Source organism: Pipra filicauda, unplaced genomic scaffold (assembly GCF_003945595.2).
Source record: "Pipra filicauda isolate LSUMZ 115617 unplaced genomic scaffold, ASM394559v2 scaffold110_size2237424_pilon, whole genome shotgun sequence".
Classification (NCBI taxonomy): Eukaryota; Metazoa; Chordata; class Aves; order Passeriformes; family Pipridae; genus Pipra; species Pipra filicauda.
The window spans coordinates 1,695,345-1,719,263 of NW_024103552.1; the positions used below are offsets into that span (position 1 = coordinate 1,695,345).

Consider the following 23,919-nt stretch of genomic DNA (forward strand, 5'->3'; position numbering starts at 1 on the left):
TTTAGCAGCCAGAGGCAGCATCTGTAGGGAAACTCCAACTTAGCAGGAGGCTGGACATGACAGGAGACTTGACCAGAGGGATGCCTTCAATTGCTTTAACAAAGAAACAAGGTGTCCAGATGTTCAACTCAGCTAGAAGGATATTGCCTCTGGGTCCACACATGGGAGGACTTAAAAAAACCAACCGCATTTCCCAGGAGGAATGTAGGTGCTCAGGAAGCAAAGCTTAGATGCTCTCTTGAGATTCAGCAAGAGATGAATGCTGCTTCACAGTCAAGAGCCAATAAAATATTAAGGATCCTATCTGCAATTTAGTACCTTAAGCTGAAATCCATATGAATCTAACAGCTTAAATTATCTGTTGCATCTGGCTATGAGTTTTTAAGTACATCTTAGGATCTCACTTTCGATTCCCAGCACAGCAGATATCGTGGAGGCATTCCCTGAGAACAGGAGGCAACTGCAACCCTTGTCACCTCCATACTCCTCTACCTGCAGGGGGGGTGGTTTTATTGAGGAATCCATGTATTTGATTAAAAGTGAGCTATAAAACTCTAATAAATTTATTGGACACTGCCTAGTCAGAAAAAATCAAGTAAACAGTATTTGTGCTGGATTTGTTTCTAAAACACAATTAAAGAAATTCAATAAGATGGCATTTTGAAGCATTTGCTGTTCATTCCATTTAAACTCTGAATCTGTGATTAGTTTACTTTTTCTTGGTCTTTAAATATATCTTACTATGTCAACTAATAATGCAGCAAGGAAGAAACAGGAAAAAAATCTATTGTCTGATGAATGTCTGTGTTGGTGTTTTGTGCTGATGCAGTTCAGCTGCTCTGTGAAACAATTTTGGAAAAGACCAAGTAAGGAAAAATCTCCAGACTACCCTTACAATAAGCCTCAGTTCTTTTCTGGCAAAAGCATCCCTAGAGATGAGTGAGCATTTAATCTCACCATGCATTCTTTTTCTGGACTCTGCTGAAAATGCCTTAGCTTAATGCCAAATCTGTATGAAGCACTTTCATTTTTATCTCGTGAAAAAATAAAAAAGAGAATTATACTTACTATACAGATTGGCATAAAATTAATTATGTATCCCTTGATATTTGTAAAGTGTAATTTCTTGTAAAGGGAATTACAGATGGAAGTGATATCTCTGTTGTAAATTAATACCTATTAAAATATTATTTACTTTATTGTATGAATGAATAATATCACTGTAATGGATTTTCCTAATTTTCTGTATTTCAAATAGATGGAATACAAACATTGCCATGCCTGTGTCTCACTTCCAGTCACAGGCACAGAAATGATTGTTTGCACAGAATTAATACGTAAGCTTTGGAAGAGGAATACATGAACTTCCCAGAATATTTAAATAACTGAAAGACTGTTTATCAGTTTGAAGTTTCACTACTAAGGGAGATCACATTTAAAATGAATAGATGAAACAATTTATCTAATATTAAAACAGCAGAGGGTTGTAAATGTATTGCTATTACTCAATAAATAGGAAAATCATGATATGTGTGTTTGCCTCACTGCTTATGACCACTAAGAATTAGACCACATTTTATGGCACCTAACAGTAGCATTAGGTTTAACCCAGATGTATGACTGTAGTTCTGAATGTTGTCTGGCTAGTTCCCTTCAAAACATATATTCTAAAAGATAAGGTTTAATGTAAAAAAAAGTTTAATTATATTACATTTTTTCTGTGCTTTACTTTCATCTGTGCATTCAAATCTATAGATAAAAATCTTACCACAAAGTTTAGTCTGGAAGGCAGAGGTCAGTGTTTCAATCTGACTGAAATTAGCAACCAGAAAAACATGCTCTTCATGCGGTTCACTCCCAATGGACTTCAGAGTGTTCATATCTACTCTTCCCACGCCAATGGCAAAAATTAGGATTCCTGAGTTACGTGCTTTAGCAGCAATCTCTGCCACTGGATCCTGAGGTCTCCCATCTGTCACTATCATGATAATCCGGGGCACATTCTGCTTCAGAGGCCGAGCTCCTTCTGACTCTGAAAATGCAATGTTCACTGCGTACTGCAGAGCCAGCCCAGTCATGGTGCCAGTGGCCAGGTGCATCATCCTCTTCACTGCTCTTTCGATATCCTGCTTCCGCCTGAAGGTCTTCAGCGAGAACTCCTGTTTGACTGTGCTGCCATACTGAATTAGACCTACCCGGGTGGCATCAGGACTGATGTCCAGGAACTGCAAGATGGTTAAAATGAACTCCTTCACTTTTTCAAAGTCATAATGTTGTACACTGCGAGAGCTGTCAATGATGAAGACAAGGTCCAGACGTTTGTTGTTGCAAGTATTTTCTAAAAGGCAAAATGCAAACAAAAATACTTTACAAGAATTTCAAAATGCAAATAGGTTTGGGTTGATTGTCTAAACAAACACCCTGGAAAGTCCTGGGAAAATTAATGAAAAATAGGAGATATCACAACTAAGGCTACTTGGGCAATATAAATTTGTTCACCAGTAAATGAAAAAGTCACCTGTTACATGATCATTATATGTATTTGTGTGTATGTGTGTGTGTGTGTGTGTGTGTTTGAGATCAGTGCCCAGAATGGTTAATGGCAGTGGAATATGTAGATAGAATCGCAGAATTGTAGAATGGTTTGTGTTGGAAGGGACCTCAAAGATCATGTAGTTCAACCCCCCTGCCCTGAGGAGACACACCTTCCTCTAGACCAGGTTGCTCAAAGTCCCATCCAACCTGTCCTTAATCACTGCTGGGGGGGGGCATCTACAACTTCTCTGGGTAACCTGTTCCAGGGTCTCACAGTGAAGAATTTCTTCCCTATATCTAAACAGGCAATAGCACTGTTTTGTCCTTAAACTATTTCACATGTACCTACTGTTGATCTCTGTCAGAGAGAGAACATAGGGTTAGACAGACCTATGGTTTCAATCAGTGTGTCTGCTCATCTTTTTAAATTCCTGTGGCTATGAATAAATCTGTGAGGTTGTCTGTTTGTCTGCATGGCTTGCAAGATTAAAGATGTCAAGAATGATCATCAAACTGCAGTGGTATCCTCATTTTACTAAGCTGAGATACCCCTAATCAGTAATTTCCCTTATTGCCCAATTCAATTCCCAGTGCACTCTCATCCATCTTGTGCAGCGAATGAGGCAAATGCTTGATGGAAAAGTAGTGTTTGACTGTATAATTAAAGGTCATGTCATACTGCACAAGTACAAGTGGCCCAATCAATTGGAAAAACCTCTGTCTGTAGAGACAAGCCTTCAAACAAGTTCACTTGTGACTGCTGACGAACACTCATCAGGCACTTCTGCCAAGGCAGGGGGTGAGAAAGATGCTTGTTTTCACTAGTTAGCTCAGAGGCCTCTTTCATAGATTACCAAGAACATTCATCGGCATAGAACAAAAATGCTCTTTAATGACAATAAAAATGACTGCCTGGATTTATTCATGTGCAGTCTACAGTATGTCTTTATTCATAAGTGCAGAAATATGCTCGGGTTGCTTATTCTTTCAAAATCAGAGCAGGTTGAATGTAAGCCAAGTGGAGCAGAAACAAAATTCCAGTTCTAATGGAATACAGATATTCTGACATGACAATTTTCCATCTTATTATCTTAATTATAGTTATCCTTATATATAATTATTAATTATATTTACTAAATATAATATGAACTACAAAGATAACACTAAGTTATGATTTGTGGGAGCAGAGCAAGAAGAAAGGAGGATAATTACAGAAAAAGGGCTAAGAATATGTGTGTGTATATAAGGGGAAGGACAGGCAAGAGAAAAGAGTAAAATGACTGCTATTTTATTTCCATTAAAACATTTCAGCATAGGCAAAATCAGGAGGCATGGATTGGATGAGTGGACAGTGAGGTAGATTGAGAACTGGCTGAAGAGCAGATCCCAGAGGGTCCTAATTAGTGGCACAGTTGTAGGCCTGTCACTAGTGGTGTCTACCAAGGTTCAGTACTAGGCCCAGTATTAAGTTATTCATCAATGACTTGGATGAAGGGGCAAATGCCCCCTCACAAGTTCACTGACAACACAAAGTTGGGAGGAGTGGCCAATACCCCAGAGAGCTGTGCAGCCCTTCAGAAGGACCCTGACACGTTGGACAGTTGGGCAGAGAAGAACCACCTGAAATCCGACAGGGGCAAATGCAGGATCCTGCAAGTGGGGAGGAATAACTCCCTTTACTCGTACAAGCTGGAGGTTGACAAAGTACAGGCTGGAAAGCAGCTCTGCAAAGAAGGACCTGGGGGTCCTGGTGGACAACAAGCTGTTCATGAGCCAGCACAGTGTCCTTGCGGCCAAAGGTATCCTCGGGTGCATGAGAAAAAGCATTGCCAGAAAGTTGAGGGAGGTGATCCTGCCCCTCTACTCAGCCCTACTGAGGCCACATTTGGAGTGTTGTGTCCAGTTCTGTGCTCCTCAGTACATGGAGAGACATGGAGCTCCTGAAGCAAGTCCAGTAAGGGAGTTATGGAGATGATTAAGGGACTGGAGCATCTCTCTTACAAGGAAAGGCTAACAGAGTTGGGCCTATTCAGCCTCAAGAAGAGAAGACAGAGAGGCCTTCATCAATGTCTATAGGGATCTAAAGGAGGGTGCCAAGAAGGTAGAGCCAGGCTCTTCTTGGTGGTGCCAAGCCATAGGACAAGAGGCAACAGGCAGACACTGAGGTACAGGAGCTTCCACCTGAACATGAGGAAGAACTTCTTTCCTGTGCGGGTGACTGTGCACTGGAACAGATTACCCAGAGAAGTTGTGGAGTCTCCCTCACTGGAGATATTCACGAGCATCTGAATGCAATCCTCTGCCATGTCCTCTAGGATGACCCAGCAGAGAGGCTGGACCAGATGACCCACTGTAGTCCCTTCCAACCTTATCCATTCTATGATTCTGTGAAAACAAGTCAAAACTAGAGCCATGGTGTTGAATCCTTTTAATTTGAATATAAAGATTTGGATCCCAGTCTGAAGAGACTCATTTGTCTATTTAGAAGTCTGGAATGAATCTTGGTGGGAAAAAGCCTGGACAGCGTTGGTGGATAGTACTACCAGAAACACACCCCATTGTGCTAAATTACTTAAGAAAAATCTGCTAGTCTGAATGAAATACAGTGTATTTCAAAACTACTTTGACAAGCAAAGTTCTACCTATATAAATACCACATATTTTCAAATTAAATTGTGTTTAAAATTTGTGTCTTCTGAATTGGAGGGAACGTTTAAGAACCCTGTAATTATTAAAGTTGATTTAACTGAGATGGGCTCTATGAAAAATAAAATATAACTCTTTTACAGATGGAAAATCCAGTTTGGTGGTATTTTGAGGAGTGGCAATCAGTAACGACTAACAGATCTAAACACTCATCCCCTCAGATAAATGTTCAGTGAGAGCTTTTTAGCAGTTACATGCTTTTGCATTTGTCCTGTAAACTATAATCTCTTCCTCTGACCAGCTCTCATTTTAAACAGGGAACTTTCTCACAATTTTGGCAAACATCTTCGTACCCAAAAGTAACTCCCTTCCACTCTTCTTATGAAAAGTGACATACTCATTAAAAAGAGCTACTCATCCGTAAGCCTGCTTCTAAGTCAGTGGAGGTTTTGTAATGCCAACACAAAAGTTAAAAAACCCTCAGTGTGAGTTGTCTTATCCAAAGGGGAGGCCAGGAGGGGCAAGACAAAGACAGAAGGAAAGATCAAGTCAGTAGTAAACATGTTCTCCTCCTCCGCTCAGTATTCATTTTGTAAATGACAAATACAATGATACCACCTTTTCAAAACTAACAATGCAAGGAAATTTCAGTTCTACTTGGAAGAATCCAACTGGGGTTCAATTACTGAGAGATACATGAAACAAAGCTTAAAAGAATATTTCACATTGAGCATCTTAATTTCCTCTAAAGCTGAAAAGTCTGTTAAATTATTCTCTCTGATCCCTGCAGGTTTCCTTCTATTCCTTTCTCAAAGCAAATTATGCTCAGGTCTGAATCCCTATTTTGGCTTTGACAAAGCTCAAATTGCCGTGTCTGAGTGTGTTTCTATCTTCTCAGCTTATTTCTAACTAATGCTACATTCCCTTATTATAACTAAACAGTACCAAGGAGTTTTCCTGGTAGTTGGAATTGACTCTTCTTGGCTGTTAAATCATTAGAACAATTCCTGATACTGTTGTATCTCTTGGTGAGCTCAGGGTGTTCTGTAGCACAGCAGCAGGCTGCTTTGTACCTCTGGTCTCAGTGCCAGAGAGCAATCTAAAGTACCAGCTAAGCTCAGAGGCCAGCTGGCCTGCATCCCCAGTGTTAAATTCACCTTCCCAGTAAAACAGAGTGGCTGTATGCAAGATGCCTACTGGGAATAATCCCCTGCAGGGATTATTCTCTGTAGTCTCTGAACCATGCATGGGGATTGCTTGGGGTTGATAGTCACTGTAGGCCAGAGACACTTAGCAGCAAGAAGGATGGTGGAGTTCCAATGTTCAAGAAGTTCCCAGCACTGTTTAATTTCCTCAAACATTTCCATTTGGGGATACTCAAACAACACATTCAAAGGACCCGAACATTAAACGGTGATTTTTCACAAGATTTTGCAAGCTCGCTCTACTGAAAACACTGCTTGTCTAAAAATGAGTTAGTTATTTTCTGTTATTGTCCTACATCTTTATGACTCCTAAATACATTTTTTTTTTTAATCTGGATATTACTTATTTGGTTATGTAGGTTTTTATCCTAATAGATGAGAACGGATAAACGTTAAAGGCTATTGTTGTATGCAAAGCAAGAGGAGATTAGTTCAATTTGGTAAACACTACAGCAAAGTTAAAACATTGAAAAAGTGATTTATAACAAGTTAATATTATCTCCAGGAAGATGTTTGCCATAGAGCAAGACAATTTAAGTAAAAAGAAAGGATTACATCAGTTAAGAAAAAAACAAGATCATAGAAAAATTATTGCCTGAGCAGGTTTTAATGGCAATTTTAAGATTTTGTGTTTCTTAGCTCACTCCACAGTAATGTATATACAAAAAATTACATGTCCTCTGACACTGCCAGTAGTAATACCAGGTTTATTTTTAGATTTTATCTTTGACTAACAGAGCAAGTCTTCACTCAAAATTAAATAGAGGATAAAACTATTCTATTAGCAAACTACACAACGTTTTCCTAAATTTATCTTCTTTCTTTGTAATTTTATTATTTCATTTTCCCTCTAGCCTTCAACCTTACTTGCCTATTTTCTCTTTACAACTTCTTTCTTTATAAATCTCTGTATAACTCCTACCAAATCTGTTTCAAAATATATGAACTTGCTGGGTGTCATATATTTTTTCTTGAAGTCCGCAATTCTGATTTTCCCTAGCTAAATATCCAGCCAGAAAGATTGTGTTTGACAGGTTCTCGCATATTTCCAAATGATTTATTAGTTCATCAAGAAGGTTTAATCTTTATCATACAATCATACAAATAAAGAATACTCAAATTTCCAATTAATTCATAAATATAGCAAGTACAAAACACTTTGGAAAACACATTTTGTGATTGTTGCAAAGCATAAATGAAGAAGAGCAATAATTCCAAGCACTTCTTGTCTCTACTGAGACATTTTGAGCAAGTTAGCTTCCACTCTTTTCATTTTCTTCTCATTTTAATTCAAAGAAGGACAAAGTATGATATGGTGCATTTCAGATATGATCAATACCTAGTTCCTGAAGAGAACATTAGAAACTGCTCAGTACCCCTGTCCTAGCACACATATGGGCTGCACTTGGTTCTGCAGGTGACTCCACCTCTTGCCAGCTCCGAGACAAGCCTTGGATCCAAGACCTGCCCCTCTAGTCCCTGGCCCCATCCTTTCTCTGAGCCTTTCCCCAAATACACAGGCCTATGGCCCTAACCCAAACATTCATTATGAGTTTGGCAGCTCACTCATTCTTCCTTACAAATTTCTTCATCTGGGAACAATCTCTAAATGGAACACAGCCTCCAGACATTTCTTTATTGCCTTTGACAAAATCTCTTCTGAACTTCCAACATTTCTGGGAGAACTGTACAGCAGGAGGCTCTTGTCCAGAGATTTCCATTTCCTTCTACATGCAAATGCTTCATTATTAGTCACTGCAGGAGGGTCCACTACTTTGTTCTCATTTCACCTCACTATTTCTATTCCTTCCATGTCATGCTTTTCAAAATAACAAGCTCATTATTAACATTAAGTCTCTCTAATTCCAGAGTCCCAAAACTGACTCCTAGTACTTTTCCATTTCTTTACCAACGCTGGTGCTGTCTCTGGCATGAAGCCAAAGCATGGTGTAGGGATATTCTCAAGCTGCTTAGCTCTTTTTGCATATTTCAGCTGTTCTGAGATGGAAACTGCTGGGTTTCCTAACAGGAACCAAACCTGCTTTCCTGGTCATGAGGACCAGGGAACAGGTTGTTTTCCTTGCAGGCAGGGGAACACCTGGACAGAGGGAAAAGGAATACTGATATCCCCATGCACTGGCAGCATCAACATCTACCCACTGCTTCCTGACAGAAACAAATGTTATGCGCTCTGAGCTAAGGATAGCTTACACCCATGAGAGAGGAGGAATTCATTTTCTGAGCCATGATGGAGAAACCTCGTGGCACACACAGTTAATGCTACTTTGCATCCAGTTCCCACCATCAAATCACAACCAACACAAAAAAGGTGATTATATGGGAGGTGGTGATCTTTGTATCTTCCACCTTGAAGATCTTAAACTCTTATCTTGCCTGAGCTACTTGGGGCATTGTTGGAAGGACACAGAAATTATTAGAGAAGGAACAGATACAGAAAGTAAACAACTGTTAGTAACAGCATGGAAAATCTAGAGAAAAAATGTGACCTTATTGAGTTAGTGCTGTCCTGCTTTCCGGATATTAGCTTAACGTTTTAAAAATTCCTATCCATACTTTTTTTTAAAGTCGCCCATGCCTTTGTTTACGGGGAAAGCTGTTAGCAACCTCAACATTACTCACCGATCAGCTGACCTGCAACCACATATTTCTATCCATTGGTAACGGTCTAAGTATTAGACTCTTTTCCAGGACAAACTCAGAAACACCACAATGGGATACTGCTGTATACCATTTCCCACTGTCCCCCAAAACATGGGACATTAGGTCCACTGGCAAAGCAGTAGTTCTACCACTTCAGCAGCACTTCAATAAATAGATGGTGTCTTCAAGCTTCCAAAGCAATTTAAATGTTGTCTTCATTCACAATAACGTCTGATTACCCACTCATACCTACAAAATGAGATGTTCCTTAAGTTATGCAAATGCTGTTTCCAGGATTTTCAAGTTAATTTTGCACATATGTGCTTTTTTTAATTAAGAAGCTAAAGTGCTCACAATGAAGTCAAAAACTTCTGAAGATCAGTGTTCTTTCTTTTGGCCTGATATTTTTTCAAGACAAAATACACAAAGGAAGCTTTGAGCTCCTTGAGAACATACACATAACAACAGTTTGTAATTTTACTAACTGAATTATCATCAAGGCAAACTCTTTTTCAAACAGAAATGGCATTTCACAGTAATTTGTGGGGGTTGTAACAAACAAATTCAGAAATACAAAGATCATTTGCTGTTTAGTTCATGACTCAGTTTTTTTCTGTAGCAGTAGATATTCTTTCTTCCTGTGGAAAAATTACAAATCACTTTCTAAAAAAAAAAGGAAAAGGAAAAAAGGGAAAAAGGGGGGAAAAGGTAAAAGAATAAGAAAACAAAACAAAGGAGAGAGAAAGGAGGAAAGAGGGAAAAGACTATTACTGAAATACCCTTCAGGTGGCTTAAAAGTGAATGTTGTCTTGATACATTACTTGGAAATTAATAATGAATACTAAATACAAGAGTTGGCAAGCATAATATTGTTCTGTGGTTAAAAATTGCTAAGACCAAAAATTGCACAGACCAAAATTCAAATGTTCTGATCTCCATGATAATTGGCTGCAGATGAGCATTAGGACACAAATCCCTGGGGTCTGCCATGGTCCCAGCTAGCCCTCATGGCTCATTAGTTGGGCCTCTTTAAGGAGTAACAGCTGCTGCAGGGAACAATTGGCTGAGCAGGGATATGATTGCTCAGATCTCGCCTTCTCAGACTCCAGGACCTCTGTTAGGGGCTGGGGGAGGCATAGCCTCAGCACAAACCAGGCTACCAAACCTCAAAGCCACAGAGACAGGATGTCCTACTGTGCATAAACCCCAGAAATCTGAAAGAGCAGCTACTGTGGGGGAGACTTCAACAGCTGAGAGATTAAGACGAAAGTTGAAGTTTCAAGAGTTGATATAAAGTCCCTGGGAATCCTTTCAGCTATTGAAACAAGCACTACTGGGAAGCCAAACACACCATTGTTAATATTGTCTTGAGGCATAAAGGTTGTAATACACACCTACACATCTCAGAAGGAAGAAACAAGCGATTTCACAGACTGTAAAATGCTTTGCTTGCTCTCTTTCCAAATAGAACAGGTTTCTATCTATATGGCAATTTTATGTTTAATCATAGAACTGATATATTGTATCCTTATAAAAGTTGGGTTAGGATTGTGCTTATACTTTTACAATTCAAAAAATGTAATTGACAACTTCTTCCTTCCTTTACCTACTGCCTTGAATAGTTTTCATCTCCCCCAGTATTACACCAGTATAGAATGTCAAACACATTATGTACTTATTGGGACACAATTCTGACTTTAATTGCAATACAGACTTCAGTTACAACAATTCTACTTAATATGTCTGAGGACAAAAAACTTGGCAGGGCTGCATTTATGCGAAGAAATAACACATACACACAAATGTTGAGGCTGTGAACGAGTTTCTTGCAGCAGTTATCAACCCATGTTGGGTCAACAGTCCACAGTAGCAGGATTTAGAGATCTCTGGCCAGCTCTTAGTACATAAATGTACAACAAATTCAACCAAAACTAAACAAGAATCTTATCTGCACTCCACAGAAGCATCAGGGGTTGGACTCACTTTTGTTATGTATTTTCCCCTCTGATTTGCTGCTAAAATAACTAAAAATGGTTAAACTGATGACGATACATACACTCAAGTTTAAGAACTGGGTTCGATATAAGAATGCTTGGAATAAATTTAAGTGACTGCAGCAAGTGATTTACAAATTTAGTGAGCACTCTATGCACTTCATTTTACTTCCCTTCATATTATTAGAGGAATAACATACATACAACCAAGAGATAAATCATTGTATATTTGCAAAATATAATTTAACACAGACAGGGATATTCGTGTTAAGCAGCAACTTCCACTGAACAAGAGCCAAGTACATATCTTTCTTGGCTTCTTCCCCCTCTGTTTTAATTTTGTGCAGTGTCAGTTAATCTCTTGTAGTTTCTTCTGGTATCATATAGTATCTAAAGAAATACCCCTCCAAATTAGCTTTTCTCCTCACATAAACAGCTATTTTCAAAAACAGGTTTTATATTGCTAAAGAATAGAAAGAATGTTATTGCTTAGAATAGTATTCTACTGCTTATTCAATTATTTCCATGCATCCATTACAAACCTCTCCAAAGAAACATGTCCCTGTGAAATGAAATTCATGTCAGTTTACAAGAACAGAGTTCATCAAGAAAAAACCCAAACTCAAAAACTTGTGTTTTTTTCCACAATGCTGAAATTTTACTTTGCTTGTTTTATAATTAATGATTAAGATGCAGTAAATCCCAAGTCCCAAATCTGCTTCAGCAAAAAAGCCCATGACATTAAACATCAAAAAGTGCTCCATCTTGCCAGCGCTGAATACACATTGCTTCCGAACATGGAATCTGCTGTGCTGTGGACTTCTGACTGTGGCTTTGAAAACACAGTATGGAAATTGCCACTGTGGACAACTGACTCAGCTCTTCCTCAGTCTGTTTAGGTGCAGAAGTCCATTTCATTGCATCTGAAGGCAATCAGCTAAGGTAGCTTACATGATTTTATCCTTTTAACAGTGTAGCAAGTATATTACTGCTTTTCTTTAGTATCCAAAAAGCAATGCTAAGCTGGCAAACTGTGTTTTCAGCCATCTCTGTGTATCTAACAAAGCAGCTGCGCTCAACAGGAACATTGATCTTGTCTGAGAACTAGGCAAAAACTCCTCAGAGCTCTCTCAAAGCCTTCAAAAGAGAAGATTCTAAAACAAAAAATTAATTTCCTTGAATGAATCAGGATAAGGTCAAAGATCCAAACTCGGGATAAAATTACTGATAAGGGGAAAGAGAAGGCAAAAGTTAGTACATATGTCATGTAAGGGTAGAGGTGACTGCCCTCTGCTACAGGAAAGACAAATGGACCATCCAATTTCTTTCTGTTGTTCCACAAGATCTTACACAACTATGGAAATAATCCTTTAAAACATACATTACCATAAACCTACTTAAAACATTATCTTCCAGCAATCTAATACAAATTCTTTTACTACTTGAAATATGTTTATATTTTCTAATATGAATATCTAATATGCTGCAAGAAAGATTTAAGAAAATGTTAAAAAATCAATTAATTTGTCACAACTGACAAATTTGTAATACTTGGAAGTCTGATTCAATGTTTAAAGAAAGAAAAACCTGCAGAGCAGTTTGGTTTTCAAGGGCCACATAGAGAGACTTCCAGAAAAATGATGTTCAATCGATCTTTGTACAGAATATTTCAGATCTTTAATGGAAATTGTTAGCTATAGCAAAAATAGTTTTATACAACAACAAGCAAGGCAAAGATCTGCCAAATTAAAACAACACACGCTGAGATTTAGTTGCAAGACTGAGGATAAGAAAAAAATATGTATTTTCACACAGTTTTTCATTCTTTCTGAAGCATTTGTTAAAATGTATAGGCTATTAGCCCTAACTCAACAATTAAAAAATCTAAGAAGCATGGCTGATGAAAAATTAAATCCTTCTAAAGCTGGATTTTTCATCCATTCCATTTTGCTTATTTATCTCGTCGGCTTCCTGGAGCAAGGACTTTTACTTCTGCCCATGGACAGTACTGGTATTTTACCAGTAAATAGTTAGAACAGCAGTACACTTTTGTTTTAAAAATTGGTGAAATGAAGAAAAAAGGAATAAAATTATTTTAATACTACTATACTTACATAGCATAATCCTTCATTTTAGCTCTATAAACTTTTTAGACTGAAAAAAAGAGACATCTACCAAAAAACCCTCAACCCCCAAACTAAACTTTCATTACTTTTCCAGGTACCTGTTGGTTCTTTGCAGCTATATTGCTCCCTTTTGCCTGCCAACCAAGTCTTTTCACTACAGCAGCAATTGTCATCACCACTAGTACTTATAAAATGCATATTATATAGAATGAGACAACTTCTAATCCTGGCTAAATTGCTGGAATTCTGGAGTGATTTTATTAAGTCTACTGACTTGATGTCACTGAGATCATGGTTTGGCCCCATTTTTTTTCATGTCATTTAAGGAACACTACAGCTTTCCAGCAGAGTGGCATGCATTTTACATATTCTGTTCTTCACAGAGAAGAACATTTTTACCATGCCCCTGTTTCTACACATGGCTAAATCTGAAGTAGGTGACCTAATTTATTGAAACAGAATCCAAGGCCCAAGGGTCTGACTCCAAACTGCCACGTACTTTTATGGGCTGGATCAGAGAATGTCCAAAGTTTCTTGCATCACTTAATGTCTTGAAAAGGTTCTTTTAGCCACAGCTGCCAGAACTGTTTGCATCCTTCACATGCCAAACTGAGTAGGGATCCAGAAGTTTCCAAATGCAGGGACCAGGAATGTCTTGACTTTTGAAAGGAGAAATAAATAATTTAATCTATACATTTTGATTTATATTGAGTGCTAATCCTTTTCATATATTTTCCACTATTTAAAATATGAAAAAGAGGCTATAAAATCAATTTAAAAATCACAGGGAAAAAAGGTAAGCTGAGAAATGGGACACTTTCACTTTCTTCACATAACATCTTCCCTTTGCACTCATTTTATAGAGAGGTGGGCAGTTTATTTCTTGAAGTAATAAGCTCAGGGTATTTGCTGGGAACCATCAAATATTCAGGAAGAGATGCTATATAATCACATTTAGAAAGTTCTAGATTCTTACTAAGTAAGGTGAGTGTGGGTATTTATCTTTGCTGTTCTATATCCACATTTTTTGGTCAGCTGAATCTCCAGACCTGTGGCTTCCAGCCAGCAGTTGCAGAACCCCAAGTGTTTCAAGACTGCATTTATTAGTTTTGAGAAAGATGAATAAGAAATGGAAATCTGTTGTCATTTGTTTTAAATTTGTGCTATAGGAATTGAAAACCAATATTTTAAAGTTAACAAATTATGAATGGTACTTTGTGGAATTTTACATGATTTAAAGGACTACATTTTGTCTGAAGAAGAGTTTCACTGATAAAACTTGGTGCTCCCAAGCTCTGTCACCCATTCTCCCAAGTTCTGGCTTGCTTTCCTCTTCTTTCTTCCCCGTATTATCTTCTGCAGAACATTTCACATTCCTCATGTTCACCTAGGTTAGGTCACCTTTATGGAGAGGCATCTCCCAGTGGCTGGAGAGAGGTATCTGATTAGATCTACTGTTGATGTGAATCATTAATCCCTAATGATAGGCTGTGTTCAGACCTCATCCATGCTGTGTTTTCATAATCTGACGATTATTTTAAACAAAGAACAAAAGAAAGTTATTCTAAGTCGCAAACTGTTAGGAGATGAAAAAGCTGACCAGCAGACTGCTTGATAACATACAGGTGATGATCAACAAGAGAGAGATGAATCTTATATTTTAAAATATGGCAGCCACAAGCTAAAACTGATAGATTCTGTCTTCAGATTTTTGGCAAAAGACGAAAAATGTGCTCCTCATTACAAATAAAATAAATCTGACAAAATGAAGGTATGAGCAAGTAATTAGCAATGTAACGACAAGCCTAATTTCAATAGCCACAGATTTCCATTCAATCATCTTTACACACATCACATACATATAGAGAGCTAAAACTTTCTGGCATGGTAAAAGGCACATTTGACAGAACCTTCATGAACCAACATGTATTTTCTCTAAACACTGAAAATACGTTTTTGGTTTTTTTTAATAGGCCAACAGTCCTGTAGCAAATATTTATTTCATACCGCTTACATAAAGTAAATCTAGTACCCCAAAAGTAAACACCTTCTTTCAACAGCTGCTAACTGGTCAACAAATTTTATCATATTCCTGCTGGCAAATGAAAATCTCCTTTTTATTATAAACTAATTCAGTCAAGGTTTGGCCAACTGCTTATGCCTTTTATCATTTGTATTTGAGATAGCTTTTGGTAACGGAGTTTGGGGGTTTTTTGTGTGTAACTTACCTAGTAGAGATTGTGTGTTAACATCCCTTCTCCGAGTGAAACGTCTTCCAGGGAGATCTTTTGCCATGACAGTGGAAAGCAGAGTGTGCACAAATAGCAGAAAGAAGCATGCAATCATTTTCTTCATCTTCAAGAAACAGAGGGACATTCAAGGATGTGAAACTGCAACAGAGGAGAGAAGGGGATAAGCTCTTCAATTACATAAAAAGATATACTTAGCCTTGTCAACCACCCAGCAGCATTGCTTTGCTTCCATCATATACAAATATGCAGAATAGTCATGGAATAATACCTATAACCTCAAGAAATAAGATCTACATACTAAAGCAGTTGGCAGTCCCTGCACAGCGTTTATAAGTATTGTTAGTTGAAGTTCATAGTCAACATCTACAACCATTCATAGTAATCAAGTATTTTTAAAGCAAGAAAAGGAACTTTGTTTCAGTCAGCCTGCCATCATAAATGGGTTTGAATGGGACACAAATATATTTTTGTTATTCCATTCAGCACTCTGTTGCTTTTTTTTCAGAAGTTTAATGATTCTTGTAGTCTGAGGCATTCTTGCTTCAGAAAATCTTGGAGAATTAAAATAGAGGGAAGAAAATATATTTCAGAAACAGCAACTATAAATGTGAACTGGTGAGAGCTCATGCTTCCTTTTCAGAAGAAAGTCCATGGTTGCTAACATGGATGAATGAATCTTGTTTACTGGACTAGACTCCTAAGGATTGGCAAGGAGCTTGCCATAGGTTCTGGAAAAGTTTTGTCATACAGAAGAACAAATTGACAGGCAAAATTCCCACACTAAGAGATTATTCCTGATCAGGATCTTGTTAATCCACCATAAAAAGCCATGGCTGAGTCTGTCCACAACAGAAAGCAAAAACTGACATGCTAGAGGCTCATTTTCTGGCTATGTTCCCTGTTGATGGCTTCCTCAGAAGGAGATTCCTTCTACCTTCACCCAAAACTTTATTGTTGCATTTGTGAAGACAGCATCCCACATGAGCTAGATTCAGCCTTGGAACTGCTGATGCGATGAAGCTTAGTCAAGAGCTCCCCTAGGTGTGCAAAAGATGGATAAAACTACCCACTTTCAAAACACAGAACTGTTCTAGCTGAAACTTAGTGTAACTTTTTAAGCAGTGCAAATTTTAACAGTAATTCTTGGTGAAGTAAATAAGATGTTGAAAACAATTTCAACAGGGTCCTAAACCTGACAAGCAGATATGTAACAGAAGGCAACTAAGTGCTCCACTTCAGAAAACTAATTTCTTTTCTTTCCCACTATGAGGTATTCACTGGCAGAAAAGAAAATACTGATTAAATATTTTCTCTCTAATAAAGGTATTTTGTATATCATTCTTCACTCTGTCCCACACAACCATTACATATTAATGTATTTTTATGACTATCAATCTATTTTTCCTTTTGTGTATCCTACTCAGCCACATATGCAAACACAATGTTCTGGTGTATATGCCAGAGAATAAAATGAGTCTTTGAACTCAAAATGCCCAGCCTTGCTTCAATGTTTAATATTGTCCAGTAACACCCAATATATGATCTAAGGACATTCAGACTAGGAAAGAGATGTAAATATCTGGTGCTTATAAAAATGGCCACAAAAAAATTTAAATATTTGGAGCCCTAGGAGCATGGACACCAGGATGGTATAATTAGTAGAGTTTTTACAGTGCTCTAGTCAGAAACAGATGGGCACCGGAAACAGCACACACCACTGAATTTTGCTGGAGGCAACAGCTGTTACTGATGGAGATTATCAACAAAATCTTCTTTCAGGTCATCTCCTCACTTCTCAGAACATCAACACACACGGGGCTGTGCAAGAGGGTCTCCTCTCACTCCGGCCTGTCCTTCAGCACATGAGGCAAATGGACCTCAAGGATACACGCCAGTTCTAGCACCAGTGTTTTAGAAACACCAAAACCATGCTCAGAGAGCTAAGGAGCATAGAGAAATATGCTCCTTTCAAGGCTGTCACAGGAACCCAACATGAACAGATTGTTTAAGTGGGCTATCTGGCTACTACCTAGTTATCAGTGGCCTAACTCATCCCTCCTTTCAGACCATCCTAAACAGCTGTGAAGATGGCACTAAACTCTAAGTAAAGCCATTTGGCCTGTTCCTGGTGGCACATTAATGGAGAGCCAATGATAACGTGGCAGGAGAGCCTTCATAACATGCTGCTGAACCAGTAACAGTATGTCAAAAGAAATGGTGATAAAGAAGTGTCTCAGGACAGTCTCACACCAAACTAAACCCTCTTACATTCTGTCACTTAACATACTTTATACCTTTGTAGCAATTTTTTATATTGGGTCACAGTTTCAAATTCACTAGGCTCACAACTGTCCACAAGCAACTTCAGAAATAAAAGAAAAGGTGTTTGTTTGCTGTGATTTGAAGTGCTTGAATTCTGTTAGGAAAATGTTTATATAGCATGCAAATATCATATTAGCTGACCATATAAATCAAAATGCCTACATAATCATTCATTAACTGTTGTGGAATTCTGAAATACATTAAAGCAGTAAATTTTCAGTTTTGTGTGATTTTTACCAGTCCCTTTAAAAAGTAAGGCTGGGTATACTAAAGAAACAGAACCACTGAATAACATACTGTTCAATAGTATTTAATTCTGATTCAGAAATGTTAGATCCTTAGATCTCTTTATCTTTACCAGTCTGATAATCAGAAAATAAATCTACTAACAGTTCCACCAAAAAAGATCCAATTCTTGCTAAAAAATATCCATTATGAACACACTCCTACCCTCACAGTGTTCTAAAATACTGTGATTAGAGAAAGCGATGCTTAACAGAGAAGAACTTCAGTTGCCTCATCTTAAAAAAATTATATATAATCTAAAATAAAAATTAAAATTAAATTGCATCCATTTTCCATAAGAAGAAAAAAAACCCAAACAAGCCCAAGTTTCCAAAGCCAAAGGCTGTATGTGATAAAATACACTGATATCACTGATCCAAACCTCTCACCCTTTCATCCACACTGAAATCTTCTGTGCTGCTTTCCTGAGGTGATGACAGCCTGAACCTGTGTGCTTTGTTCCAGTTCCAGGTACATATTTGTGTCCAGTGCTGCTCACATTTTTACATGACCAGTTCGTATTGTGGTTGCATGGCTGCTCTGCACACAGTCCTCCCATGGTTCTCTGTTTATCTTCTGGGTCTTCTGTGAGATTCCTTGTCTTCACTTGAGAATATGATGGTGGTTGCTGCACCACATTTGGTATTTAACACCTCATTTCCCAGCAGGCTAAGCCAGGCTGCTGGCACAGCCCTCTGTATCTTCACATTGCTGGCTAACCCTTACTCTACCAGCTGAGAACACCTTCCCAAAGTACCAAACTTACAAGTCGTATTTTTGTGGCTACCTGAGGAATATCTTTGAAGCACTTTGATTCCAGCTGTCACACCAGGAATATTCAGCATTATACCATCGGGAACCAACTCCCCTGGGGAGACCCAAGACCAAGTCACTGTAAGACAAACATTCTGAACGCCTCTAAATAAAAAAGACTGCAAGAGGAGGTGTGGCAATCTGTGGGGCCTTAACAGGTTGAGCACAGATGCACCATCTTCCACTGCTCCACTCTTCTACCCATGGTGACAGGAAGAAGAGGGTCCCATGCAGGGCTTTCACAGCAACTTTGGAGTAGCTGCTGTGCTGGACATGTGAAGAAGCTTCTAACACAGAACAGACAACTGCTGCTCACAGAGATACAATCTGCTTGCAATATCTGCAGCTGTCTTCTTGAAGAAGTTTGGAATAAAGGAGGAGATTCTCCTAGAAGATGGCAAGTAAATAGACAGGCTCTCTGTTCTTTTCAGGCTTCCCTTGCTCCCTAACTGGCTGCTAGTCAAGAGCTGAATATTGCCATGGTGTTTTCTTATCAATTTTACCTGTGCTTGCTTATCCATATACCCTTGCATCAGGGTAATTTTTCTGATGTGCTGTTATGGATTTTCAACTTTCATGAACTACAGTGTAAGAAGACTGAAAAATAAAATTGGGACTTCATCTTTAAAATACCTATTTCCTTTGTTGGACAGTAGTGAAACAACACAAGCCCATTTCTACGCTTTCAAGTATCTTCCTGTGGAATTCTCCTCCTAAGGGGTTGATAGCTGTTTTGGACAGAGACACTACCGAATATTCCGTGTGGTGATAAAACAATGACCTTCTCCACTGCATGGTGCAGGTTATTAATATTTGTCTTCTTCAATGTGATAACTCTTACATAATATCAAGGGAGAAGAGATGATTTGTGGCTCATGCTGAAGGCAGTGTCCTTCCATCTCTTACACCATTTCAGGAAAACTCCTTTTACAGAAAATCAGGAAACCCTCCCAGTGGCCTGAAAGACCGCCTTTTTTCACTCAGGTACCTTAAAATTGTACCTGTGTTTGCTGAGCAGAAAGAAATTGGAAAACTAGGGTAGTAATATGTTTCAGCTCATGCTTCCTGCTCCTCTGAGTGGTCTCCCTCCCCGTCTTGCAGTACAAGTTCCCTTCCAAGGCTAAATCATGACATGAACTCCCCAAACCCCTACCTCTCCACTTTCCTAGCTGCCACCAAAACTGGCATAATGTACAGAAGCGGAAGTTCTCAGCAGTTACATGGAATATCAACACCTTTAGTATCTGCAAATAGTATCCCCTCTCTTGAATCCTACACAAATTATCCTCATAGGTGGAAGTGAAAGGGAAGTCAAAAAAAGCATCAGAGACAGAAGGTATTACCACTACAGAAGCTGCCTTCAGCTTTTCTTGTTTCATAGTTAAGAGACAGCCATTTACTTTCATTAAGGTGCCAGCAGATCTAACTTCAGCGGTTTTAAGTTATAAAGAACACAAGTGCATAGAAGAGAAACCATTTTGAAGTTCTTTCAGCACTCTTTATTATCTACCCATTTCTAAGATAACAGGAAACTGGTCAAATACGAAGCTTTTACTGAAGTTAGAGGAACTACAAGCGATCCATATAAGTCAATAAAATCACTGTCTGTGTCCCCAAGTTAGCAAGCACAGCGAGCTACTTGGAAAAACAAACAAGCTCTTATTACATCAAAGCCACAAAATACTTCATTCTCAATCCCATCATCTCAGAAATTAAGGGCTGCAGGCACTGTAAAGCCCTGTTAACTATCAGTTACAACATGTTCCAAGATACTTCACTATCCACAAGCCAGCATGTGCATTACTAGTTCAATACTTATTAAAATCACTCTGTGTGGCACAGGCATCAGGACATAGAGTATTAATAATTTCCTCTGTCTTTCTAGACCAGTTGCTGACACAGGTATTTTCTAGTTCTGAATAATAGCTACAGAGCCCAATAGAGTCCAACATCATATGACATCTGTCCCTAGCCATGCAGGTTTTTGTGGGAGCAGGTGGCCACAATCAGAAGAAACCGGTTTGCAGGTGCTCTAAGCTTTTAAATTCCTCACCTGCTGCTCAACCCTGATGGCAGACACTCTGTACACATGAGACCATGAACCTACCCACCACTGCACCACGTCCTGCAAAACAGCAGAGCAGTATTCACATGTTAACACATTCTTTACCTCTTTTTAGGGGGTTAACTTTGGCCATTCATGCCGTCAGCAGTATCAGATGAACCTGGGAAACTCATTATCTAAAAGTCAATTAGTAATTCTGGTATATTCTGAGACAGCCAACCCAAATGCAAACAGCTTTCATAGCAGCACAGCAAGCCACTACAACAATAAAAATAACTGTTGACTTGGCAACATCAGTGTTCAGACAGTACAAATAACCTGAATCTGCAGTGGATTTAGGATCATAAGTTGTGTACTCCAGTGCAAGAACACTGGGACAAATTCTTCGCATGGGTCCAGGAAGCTTCATGGCCACACATTGTTTTGTATCTGCAGAAGGGCACAATCCTAGTATGTGATAGCAATTTGTCCGTTCCAGACATGTCTGCATAGTGATGGGGACACTAACCTTTGTTTCCTATGCTTCCATATGGTCCTCCTCATCCAGCACGTATTCCTCCCTTGGCAACTAAAAGGATATTCCAGTGCTTTTTGTATTGAGAGATTCCCCCGCCTTGCATAGCAAGGGCTGCAGCTGAAACTCCATAAGTACCTAATCATTCCAGCTGTGGCTACAAAAGCCCACAAATGAGTTGTATCCTGGACTAATAAAATCAAATGTGACAGTGGACTAAACTAACTTAGATTTTGAAACATCAAAGGGAAGACTTAAAATATATTACAGAGCAGTTCCTAGAAGGGGAGGTGAATGACATTTGGAAGTCAGACAAATATTCCCACAAACCCAGCACTGTACATGATACCCATATGCAGAGCATAGCTGAAGGTGCTACAGGATACAGGAGGACAATCACATTCTGGAAGCTGTCAGAAGAGTGTTAGGGATTGGGCAAGACCAGCTTGCCTATCCAAGCACAGAGGTAGGATAAGCACACACGTAGTGATGAGCACACACACAAAAACATACAGCATATCAGAAAGAAGAAGAGATCAGCATTACATTTTATTGTGAGGTGTAAACATCATGGTAGAACTTTTATGCAATGGACCATTATCTAAAGGACTTAGAGTGTATGTAGTACATGTATACGTAGTACATGCATAATATAATTTTCTACATCTCTAAGGAAATGAAGAACATTGAGGGATCTATTACTTAATTTTAAGCCATTCATCTAAATGACACATATACTTCCTGATATCAGCGTTGTAAAATGAATAACTACTAAATTATTTAGGTCAGAGAGGACCTCTGTAAGCCATCAGGTCCAGATGAGCTGAAGTTGATGACTATTTCAGTAATTTCAGAAACTCACCACATAAAAGTTAATGGTGGTGCTATTGAACAGTACACCCATAGTATGATTTACTCTGCATATTTTCCAGTGGTCAGACAGCAAGCTCTAGAAGTGAGAATTCTTATTTTATGACAGCATCAATCTCCATGTTATGATTTTCTTCAGTTGCCACTTGGACAACAGACCTTTTCATTACCTTGTTCTTTTGAGGAAGACTCACTTGCACTTTGTGGTACTGAATCTGATCTAGACATCAGAGTTTCCACTAAGTTCCCAGAAGAGTAGCATGGGAAAACTGAGAAACTTCACTTTTACCATGAAGAGTAGATACTTAAATTAAAGCATATATTATGTGACATATGATATATATGTGGGCTGCTTACGTTTGTCTCTGTGAACTACAGTCACAAACCATAATACACTGTTAACTGCAAGAAGAAAGATTTTTAAAAAAAGAAAAAAAGGATACAATAGTTCTGAAACTTATTTGCAAAGTCACACTGACTAGCACCAGTGTAAACCAATAATCTGAGGACTAAAACCACTCCATTCCAAATACTCTTTGCTCATAACGAAAACACTAACAATGTACACTGTATAAAATGAGTTTGTTAGTTATATCCACATTATAATTAAATATTGCTTAGTTGTTTTACCCTCCTAGGGAGATGGTTTATAAGGCAAAGGAGAGTATTTAGATCTGATTAGCTTTTCCCTAGTTTGCCTGGACTGACTAAAACATCTTTTACCATCACAGCTGGGTCCTTGGGACATAAGCACTAGAATGTGCATCGCTTGTTCATGAGAAATCCCAGTGAAGTCAATGGAAAGACTCACATAAAGTAATTAGGTGTGAATACTGAGTGCAAGATGGAGGATCTTACCCGCAGCTTTGTGTAACAAAGTGTTGCATTTTCTGAAGACATAAAATAAATCAAATTTAATTTGATGAATATAGTTAAAATCACAGCGATATACAGTACATGAAGAAAAGTTTAGAAAATCTGCTGCTTGAAGCTGACACATCAATATGAAAAGTGTAATACTCCAAAATTATTTTGTAAATTTTGTAGGATTTAATGGAAAAGCTATATGTGTATTTTATTAAGCTTTTGATTTAAGGAGAATTTTGGATGGAATACAGTTTAATAATTTCTTCTGAGGTAGTCAGCTGTTAACATGTGACATGGCACGTCACCTTTTTAGATCTCAGTCAGGATCATTCACCCTTTGAATGATGGTCCCAAAAGCAAACCCAAGCATTAAGGAAGTATTACATAAATCAATAGGTTGCATTCTTCCATCTCAGTCAACACTCAACTACTGTTTAGCAGTGATAGAGGCCAGTCTGACACAGAAAGAACTGTTTTCCGAAACAGAAATATGTGGTCATTAAAGATGCCATGATAATTTTTATCAGATTAATGAGCACCATCTAGGTTGGGGTTCCAGGGTAAGTATATTACACGAAACTGCTCCCCATTCCTCTCATCTCCAGCACACGCGGTGCTCTCAGGAAGCCTGGGCAACTCCAGCTCTGCGTGTCAGAGGTGACAACTCCAGCAGAGAGCTGCCTGCGGGGTACCTGGCACGGGGATAAGCTGCATCCTGTCCTGCTGCGAGCTGGTAAAGACACCTGCAGGCTATTTACTCACTA

The 23,919-nt window shown here is 38.6% G+C and overlaps 1 protein-coding gene across 9 annotated transcripts in view; it reads right to left on the bottom strand.

Annotated features, from left to right (window-relative positions):
* Nucleotides 1–23,919, bottom strand: part of MATN2 (matrilin 2) — a 70,287-nt gene that overhangs the window by 45,634 nt on the left and 734 nt on the right. For all 9 annotated transcript variants that reach the window (XM_039382412.1, XM_027717520.2, XM_027717519.2 and 6 more), the window contains exons 2-3: nt 15,396–15,557; nt 1,769–2,338 (exon numbers count right to left, since the gene is read on the bottom strand). In XM_039382412.1, coding sequence (XP_039238346.1) covers nt 1,769–2,338; nt 15,396–15,543 — 718 coding nt within the window. In that variant the 5' untranslated portion in view covers nt 15,544–15,557. The remainder of the gene's footprint in view (nt 1–1,768; nt 2,339–15,395; nt 15,558–23,919) is intronic.